The 9,785-nt window shown below is 40.3% G+C and overlaps 1 protein-coding gene and 1 pseudogene across 2 annotated transcripts; one reads left to right on the top strand and one right to left on the bottom strand.

Moving 5' to 3' along the window:
- The first annotated feature begins 3,475 nt into the window (after positions 1–3,475).
- LOC149231689 (uncharacterized) lies at positions 3,476–3,982 on the top strand. Its single transcript, XM_089381716.1, has one exon. It carries the CDS (start codon positions 3,476–3,478, stop codon positions 3,980–3,982), a length of 507 nt encoding a protein of 168 aa, XP_089237842.1.
- Positions 3,983–6,557: 2,575 nt separating this feature from the next.
- Positions 6,558–9,550, bottom strand: LOC149231688 (L-type lectin-domain containing receptor kinase IX.1 pseudogene; annotated as a pseudogene). Its single transcript, XR_016247472.1, has 2 exons — positions 7,013–9,550; positions 6,558–6,881 (listed from the first exon to the last, which is right to left on the bottom strand). The product of XR_016247472.1 is annotated as an L-type lectin-domain containing receptor kinase IX.1 pseudogene (transcript).
- Positions 9,551–9,785: the final 235 nt, after the last annotated feature.

Raw genomic sequence — 9,785 nt, 5'->3', positions numbered from 1 at the left:
CAATTTCTTATTTCAGGAAGATGTATCCTTCATGTCACATCTCAGCCACTAAAGCGAAGGGCCTCTCGGGAGGGCTAGCAGTGCTCTGGGACCCATCTTGGATCAAGGCGAAAACCTACAGATGTCTGGCAGGAATTTTAATTTCTGCAAAATTGAGAGGACATAATTCTCCCATTAATATTCTCAATATATATGCACCCTATAGGGACAGAATTCTCTTCTGGGAGAAAATCTTGGACTCTGAAATTTTTGATGTGGAAAATTTATTGATTACAGGTGACTTAAACCTCACTTTAAGCATGGACGAGATATGGGGAAGCAAAAGGAAAAAAGATCCTATAGCTGAAAGGCTGAAAAATGAATTTCTTAAAAGAAATTTAGTGGACATCCTTCCTTCTCATATGAGGCTGACTTGGGAAAATGGCAGAAATGATGAAGCATATGTTGCAAAGAGACTGGACAGGTTCCTTATTCATGCTAGTGTGATTGATTGTATGGGTATGCCATTTTCATCAATAGAAAACATTTTCATTTCAGATCATAGGCCAATCATGTTAGGCTGGAGGGAAAGAAGCTTCAGGAAAGGATTATCATTCAAGTTTAACAACTCTTATTTGGAGGATCCGGGATTTAATGATATCATTAAAAAATCACAAAATAATAATCCTTCCACGCTCTTGATGACCTTTAAGGACAAAATGGATTATATGCGGAGGATTGTGAAAAAATGGCAATATGAGAAAAGACAATCAAATAGGAAAGAACTAAGAAGTATTCAAGGAGCTTTAGATATGGCATCGAAGGCTTTTGCCTCTCAGAGTTTGTCACTGGAGTCGAGATGCCTCATAAAGGAGCTGCAAAAAAAGAAAATTAAAATTATGGAACAAGAGGAATCCTATTGGCGGCTAAAAAGCAGAGCGACTTGGATTAAAGAAGGGGATAAAAATACAAAGTTCTTTCACAATTTCGCAAATGCCAGGAGAGAAAAAAATTCCATATGGAAGATAAAAAATGGCAATGGTCAGCTCATTTATTCCCAGCAAGATATAACAAATGAGGCAGTAAGATTCTTTGGGAAGCAATATCAAAGATCTGAAAAATGTAACTTTAAGGACATCCTATGGGGTATTGAAATCTTCCCAAAGATGTTTGATGAAGAATCAAATGATAGAATTTTCCAAAAAATCTTTGAGGAAGAGCTGCTTGGGGTTATGAAGTCATTTAAATCTGATAAATGTCCAGGGCCGGATGGTTGGACAATAGAGTTTTTTATTCATTTCTTCGACCTGTTCAAAGGGGATTTTTTAAAAATGGTTGAGGGTTCAAGAATAGCGAGCAGTATAAATTCAAAGGTTGCATCCACCAATATCGCTCTCATCCCAAAGAAAGATGAAACTGAGTCTTTTATGGATTTCCGGCCGATCTCTCTATGCAATATTTCTTATAAAATCATTGCGAAAATAATCGCAGAAAGGATAAAATATTCCTTATCAAAGCATATTTCATCAGAACAACATGCATTTCTAAAAGGGAGGAACATACAGGATGCAGTGGCAAGCACCCAGGAAGGACTATTTACTATACAGAAAAGGAAAAGGAATGCAGCCATCCTTAAGATTGATCTCCAAAAGGCATACGACTGCCTCGATTGGGGATTCCTCAGGTGCTTATTGGTAAAGATTGGCCTAAATACTCGTATGACAAACTGGATAATGGCGTGTGTTGAGATGGTGAATTTCTCGGTGATCATAAATGGAATTCCCTCCCCTTTCTTTTCTGCATCCAGGGGTCTCCGACAAGGATGCCCCTTATCGCCACTGTTATTTATTCTGGCAATGAATACTCTTAGTCTCCATATTAATAAAGCTGTAGAAGAATCCAGAGTTTCTCCGCTTAAAGTTTGCATGGGACTCTCGATATCCCATAACTTGTTTGTTGATGATATCATATTGTTTGGAATGTTGTGCAAGATAACATGGTCATGTTACTTCGACATCTTGGACAATTTTCAAAAAGCAACAGGCCTCAATATCAATTCTGAAAAGTCTGTTTTTTTTCACAACGAATCGAGCCAGGATATGATTGATTGGATGACGGAGCTATTTGGAATCAAAGCCCATCCTATCGGGCGTGGGCTGAAATATTTGGGCTTTCAGCTAAAAGCCGCAGGTTATAAAAAGGCAGACTGGGGATGGATTTTAGACAAATTCTATAAGAGGATTTCTGTCTGGAAATATAGATATCTCTCTCTTGGAGGCAGAGTGATCCTTGCCCAGTCGGTTTTAAATCAGCTGATGGTATATTGGGCTCATTTATTTGCCATCCCAACAAGCATAATTTCGGCAATGAATAAGCTCATGACGAACTTTATTTGGGGAGACCAAGCGGGGAAAAAAACCATCTCTCTTCTCTAGCCAGCATTTCCAAACCAAATAAATTCAGAGGTTGGGGGCTCTTAGAATTGAAATCTTTCGGCAAGGCTTTACTATGCAGGACGCTATGGAGAGGCATTTTTGAGGAGGGTCCGTGGAGTAACATTATTCGTTTCAAATATCTAAGAAGGAAGAGCTTGGCATATTGGCTCAGGAGAAAGCAATTAAGCTCTTCTAGGGGATCTCCTATTTGGCAAAGCCTGCGAAAAATTGGGAAATTTTTTCTGGAAAATTTATGCTGTCATTTCCAAACAGGTAAAAATATTCTCATTGGAAAAGATTGTTTTATGAGCGGTACTGAAGTGATTGAGATTCAGAATTCTCTGCTAAACTTTCTCCAAAGACAACGTATTTTTTATTGGGAGAGTCTTATTGCTGAATGGATTGGTCCCATCCCCCTATGGAAGGAAGCTGAACATATGGGGATGCCTGCAGACATAGCTTTGCAGTGGGACAAAATCAAATTACGACTCAGGAACTGTGGAATCTTTCGTTCAAAGGAACAAGATAATCTCATCTGGAGAAGTTCTAAGGTTTTATATGAGGTCCAAGTAAAAGATGTTTACAAGGATATGATAAGCAAAGTTCCTTCTCTTCTCAAGCCGTCCTTTCCGCCCATTCTATGGAAAACAGGTTGCCCCTCAAAAATGATCCTGTTTTCTTGGCTGGCATTTCACAACAGGAATCTTTCTTGGGATAACTTAAGAAAGCGAGGGTGGCAGGGTTCGGGTGTTTGCTCCATCTGTTGGGCTGAGGAAGAAACCAATTTCCACCTATTCTTTGACTGCAAGAAGACTCGTCTTCTGTGGTGGAATCTGGAGAATACCCATGGTGTCCAGCACTTGTCTCATTCGTCGACTGCTGATGCATTCTTATGGTGCAGCCTTCAAAAGAAATCATGGAGATCAATCTTCATCATTACGGTATGGTGCATATGGAAATGGCGCAATAAGGTTGTCTTCAATAGTAAGGTCCCCCAGTTCATGGAAATTTTATCCTCCATCACTTCTATATTTGAATCAATCCCGTAAAGCTCATCTAAGATGCCTGTCCAGAAAGAAAGTGTGATTCAGCAGTACCTGTCTGATATGCCGAGAGCCTTCTTCGACGGGGCTGAACAGGATGGCCAATGTGGCTGCGGGGTTTTTATTGTGGTAAATGAAATCTGTCATTTTCATCTGTTCTGGAATGGAGGCAGTGGTTCAAACAGTAAGGCGGAAGCGATGGCCCTTGCTGGCCTTCTTCATTTTTGTCTTTTTCTCAATCTCCAGGATGTTTCCATTTTTGGTGATTCTAAGGTCTTGGTTGATGGTCTCCGTGGTAAGAACATCATAAGGAATCCGCAGCTCTTTGGTTGGATTGAGAGGATTAACTTTTTATGGAACAGATCTAAGGGTGTGTCCATTCGTCATATCAAGAGGGATCTTAACCATGCTGCAGATGATTTATCCAAAAAAGGTCTCCGGGTGGCTCCAGGATTATGGTTCTTGCAGGTTTCTTTTGAGGGCAATATTATATCCATTCAGGACTTTCTCCCTCCTGATTTCTAATCCTTGTTTTGATTCTAGCTCTTTCATCTTTCTCTGGTTTTGTTTCTAAAAAGCTCTGATATATCTCTCTGGTAGATGAAGGTTTCCATTCGCTAATCATGTTGTTCCAGTGATCGCAGGTTCTTCATGAGTGTTTACATATTCTGTTGCTGGAAGCAGTATGCCAGGTCCCGCTTCTTTTTGCTGACTGCGATTTGCTATGGGCTGCGTGTTCGCCACAGATTCAATCCTGATTTCATTAGGAAGTCTGGTTCAAATGCTGTTGAATCTTTTTGGGAGTTTTTGGCTTATGTTGATCCTATTTTAGGTTTATATATGTGGAACATTTATGTATTTTAGTTCTGGCTCGTGCCTTGAGGTTAAATATCTTGTATGTTTTTAATTTACAAAGATCAGATGAACTGATATTATGTTATTGTTTATATTACTAATATAAATGAAATATAGCTTTTTTCGCCCTGAAAAAAGAAATAAGCATCCATAGATATGGCTTCCTACGAATAGTAAGTGCATTCAGGAATTGATACCTCTCTTATCGATCTGTAACTACAGATCCCAGAAGCTGAATCACATTAAAGTGGCCCTATATGCAAGCATTAATTCACAAAATTCAATATAACAATCATTCATACCACAGAAAAAGAATGGTGATGAATCTGAGAACTAAAAGCCGCTGTTGTTGCAGGGGTCTACTCGACAACAACGCTGCTCACATTCAGATATAATTGTTATACCAATTCAGAGAGTACTAATTAATAATAATTATATATTTTACTGATCTTCCCATCTACAAAACACAATTTCTAAAGTGTCTACTTCATTTTCTTCGTTAGCTTTTTTGGGTAGGCAAGCTTTTAGGTGTTTGACGCTGCTCCTGCCTCTCCAATATATGAGCTTCCACTACAATGCACTACACGGCCCTGCACTCCATTGAACTGAATGGAGAGTCAGAGGGCTAATTGGATGAACACGGATGGATGAATTAAATGGAGAAATGAAACGCACAAATGGACAACCCAGCCAGCGTTAGGGTTTTGAATAAATTTATTTTGGCTATTTAATTTTTTTAGAATTTTAAATAAAATTTTAACTTTTTATTTTTGACTATGAGTAAAAGTATTTATGAATGAATGATGTTTTTAATGTCAATAAGATTAAAAATAGTGTATGGTCTTTTGTTTTTCACTTTTTGCAATTTATTATTTTTCTTATTTAAATTAATGATGTGTTGGTCAAACCTTTTAAGAGTCCTCTTCCTGAAAAGACAATGCTAAGGGACAAATGTTAACATATTGTCATAATTGTCCCTGATGTCTCTAAAAGCATCACATTCCAAAATGAAATGTTTTTCCAATGTCACTGCCCACAAGTGCAAAAAATACACACCAATTCTTCCCAAGCTTCTTTAGGTCTTTTCTACCATCCCGTTTCACACCGAAGTTGATGTGAGTTAGTTCTTAATTGAGCAATAAGAATCTTTGCTCTCCACTAAATGCTAGCTCCAATGTTTCTTTAGGTCTTTTTCACCATCATGTTTCATACCGAAGTTGATGTGAATTAGTTCTGAATTGAGTAATAAGAATCTTTTCTCTCCACTAAATGCTAGCTTCAATGTACTATTTTCGTTGGAGATCACAAGTGGGGTTGAATTCCTCAACATAGTACTTCTTCTTTCTACCCAACCTTTTTCCCCATATATGCTTAAGAAACTTCTTCATAACAATTTTTTTGAACTCTCTATTTGAGGGACAAACATTGAGGTAGATATCCCATTTTTGCATCCATGTGTTGTTTTATTTCATCCATGTTTTCTTTCTTTCAGTCACCCCTTCATTGAATTTAACTTTAGGCCATCTACCTACTCCCATTATATAATTTTTTTTTTTTTTTAAGAAGTATCATAGAAATTGCTTCGATGAAAGTTGCTCCTATTTCATTCAACATTATCTCATAAAGAACCAAAATTTTTATTTTAAACTTGTTCAAGATCAAAAGTTTTTGGATTTTCTCAATTATGGGCATTGCCAGCTCATAACTCACAGCTATATAATATCACTAGACAAATTAAGAGTCAAAAAAAACTTTAATCTTTTTCCAATCCCATAACTCTGCTTCTATACATATATATTTTAAAAAACATATTTAACTAATATGAAATTCCAACACTAAACTTCTTTTATAACAAAATTAAAATTTCCAAAACAATTTCGAAAATACAATCCCATAACTTTGCTTCTATACATATATATTTTAAAAAACATATTTAACTAATATGAAATTCCAACACTAAACTTCTTTTATAACAAAATTAAAATTTCCAAAACAATTTCGAAAATACAAGTAATATATTCAGAGCCCTAATCATACATTTTTACTTCAAACCATGAAATTAAAACCATGAGAATACAAGTAATATATTCAGAGCCCTAATCATACATTTTTACTTCAAACCATGAAATTAAAACCATGAGGTAAAGAAAAGTCGATTCCAACACCCCAAAAAAACACCTATATTACAAAAGATATTTATAAAAACAGAAGTACAATAAAAAGAAAAATTAGTTGGTAGGTTTCACTGCACATAAAATTAGCAGCCTCAAAACTAAACAGGACCCTCAAAGCTTATTGATTACCGTCACAAGCACCATGTTAACGATCACTTTAATTCAATTATTGAATAAAGGACAGTTTTCCAGAAAATATTTAAAACAACGGCATGAATTTTAGATTCATCACCATTTTAAACTTTCATACATAGAAAATGATCTGCACATCTAATTTTCTCCAAGGGTTTTACATCTTTTTCTTTCTCTGGATGGGTTAATATATCTATCCTAGTAGTTAAAAGCAACAGGAGCCAATAACCAGTAATCTGCTTCTTCATACACCGTTCTCAGCACTGCATTCAACGATATGTACATGATACAAATAAATTTCACGACATATCCTTTTAAAATGCCATAACATTCGGCTGCTTGCTATGTTTGTATTTAATTAACATCACCGCATGCATATTGTGAGAAGTATTACCTCTATCTCCCATACTGGAGGGTGGAGGCTGTAATGGAGCCGGCTCCACCGCAAGCGGAGCCGGTAGTGGCTGACAACGGATGATCAACATTTGAATACGAAGAAGCTGCGCGAGAATTAAGTCCCTGGTTTGATGGCAAAACTACATAGATGGCCAACGGCCTTGAAGAAGGAAGCTCCATCATCTGTTCAGCCGGGTTTATCAGAACCTGCAGCGCTTGTCGGCTTGATGGACGCAGCTGGGGATCTGGATGGGAGCAGGCTAGTCCCAATATTAATGCTCGTTTCATCTGTTCTTCCTCAAAATCCCCATCTAATCTAGGATCCGCAGCCTCCATAACTCTTCCCTCTCCGTAAAGTCCCCAAATCCAATCCACCAAACTCCCCTCTGAGAGTGGCGGCTTTCGCTCCACAACTCGCCTGCCGCTTGCCACCTCCAACAGAACGACCCCAAAGCTGAAAACATCGGACTCTGCAGTCGCCTTGCCAGTGTAGCCGCACTCTGGCGCAACATAGCCCGGCGTCCCCGCCAGCGTCGTGGTGACCGCCGGATTCGTTTCGTCATGCTCAATCAGCCTGGCGAGGCCGAAATCCCCCAGACGGGCATTGAATTCCCCGTCGAGCATAACATTGCTGGGCTTAATGTCCCGGTGGACGACTCTCTGCTCCCATTCTTCGTGAAGGTACAGCAACGCCGAAGCCAGCCCGCATAAGATTCTGTGTCTCCGGGCCCAATTCAGATGGGGTTGATTCTGATTCTGAAGCTTATCGCCTGGCTGCCTGAAAATCACCTTGTCGAGGCTCCCGTTGGGCATATAATCATAGACAAGCAGCAGCTCGTCGCGTTCGTGGCACCAACCATGTAACTGTACCAAATTCCTGTGTCGAAGGCGTCCTATGGTGCTGATCTCGGAGATGTATTCTCGTTCTCCCTGTCTCGACCCGGCAGCGATTCTCTTCACAGCGACTAGTGTCACCGTCCCGTACGGGCCTTCTAGGGTACCCCTGTAAACGCTCCCGAAGCCACCGGTTCCGAGCAGTTCCGTCTCGCTGAAGTCCTTTGTCGCGGTCGAGAGACGCCTGTAGGAGAACCGGTGAGGAGCATACGATGAGCCCAGCGATCGGCCCTCCATCATCGCTAGATCCCCGCTGAAAAGCCGGCCTGAAATCGATCCTGGACCTGCACTTCTTCTCCGTTTTCTACTTCTAGCGACGAACCATGCCGACAATCCCAGAAGCACGGCCCCGAGGATAATGAAACCGGCAAGGAGCCCGATCTTCAGTCCCCGGCTTGTTGACCCCCTCTCTGACCTCGTTCCACCAATTGGGGGTATGTTCAGAGACGACTCGGGCAAGATCTCCGAACTGAAATTCCAGTCCAAAATACGATGAATCTCGAAAGAATTCCCGGTTGCAGCCGAGAATCCCAGGTAGGCCGATCGCGGAACGGTGCTTGATAGCTCGATTGTGCGGTTTAAGATGATCGAGTACGAAATTGGTCGATCTGCATAGGCGGCAGATATTTGCAGGGTTTTCTTCCAGCCATCGTAATGGATTTGTACCCTTATCGGCCGCCCCGATTTGATGTCGATGCCGTTCTCACCGAGATCGGCGGTAGCGTTGGATATTATGCCGTTGATGTCTATGCCCACATGGTTGTCATTCGGATCCCATTCGTTCTTGAAGGTGTCGAATTCGACGACCAGCTGATTGCTTGTGTTTCCGTTTGTGGATGAATCGAACATTCCCAGAAATGATCCATAGCTGTCTGGGAAAAAAGGTTTGTCGTTGAGGACCATGATGAAGGCCAGACCATCGCCATTGAAATTCTTTAGCCCGTCAGGAAGAGTGATTTTCTGAACGAAGATGTTGAAGGTGGTCGTAAATGTGGCTGGCCAGACCGTGATGGGTTCACGGTAAAGAACCCTTCCGATGCTGTAATACATGTGAGAATATGCGTCGGCACCGGATGTAGTGTTCGGCGATGAAGTGAGATCGATGTAACCGTCTGAAGAATTATAGGAAGCATTTCCCATGTATATCAACTGATTGCTGTTGTCGTTGCCGAACGATGGGAAAGAGAAACCTGTGCTATAACTTCCATGGGACACGCTAGCCAGGATTGGAAACAGAAGAGCCACAGCACAGAGCTTCTCTTTTGCACCTACCATTGAACTTACACCAAAGAATGAAAAAACAGTTGAGCAGAGTGGCCAGTTATTGTTACCAATCGCTACGGATTTGCCACAAATTAAAGCACAGAAAATGAAAGTGCCACAAATTCAAAGAAACAGCGATTTGCACGAGGGGAGACTTTGTCTTGATGGATAGAATTTCAAAGCACGATGATATGAATATGATATTTTCTTTCATAGCATTCACACTAACCTTGAAAATTTCAATGGTGAATTAAATCATTTCACCAAAATCTACAAAGAAACAACAGAAATCTGACTAACATAAATTATTGAGATATCGCGATAAAGGAAATTCTCGCGTCTGATGGATCAGGATAAATCCGTAAATTGCAATGGCCAGTCGATCGTCACTCACATCTGGATATAGTCTAGTTGCATATGCAGAGCTTGAATCTGTCACTTTCTTTAGCAAATATCACGTCCGAATGGGACCAGGGGTAACATGTCCGGAGTCAGCCCTAATCGTAATCCGTTGGGGCTGCTTCCATGGAATTTTCATCACCAACCGCATGCTTCTTGTTCTAGTACCGGAACATAGCATTCCAGGGGAAACACTCGAACTATATAATAGATAT

This window comes from Pinus tabuliformis, chromosome J (assembly GCF_031772625.1).
Source record: "Pinus tabuliformis cultivar Carrire ecotype Pingquan chromosome J, CPIR1, whole genome shotgun sequence".
NCBI classification, from domain to species: Eukaryota; Viridiplantae; Streptophyta; class Pinopsida; order Pinales; family Pinaceae; genus Pinus; species Pinus tabuliformis.
This window is presented reverse-complemented; position numbering and strand designations above follow the sequence as displayed.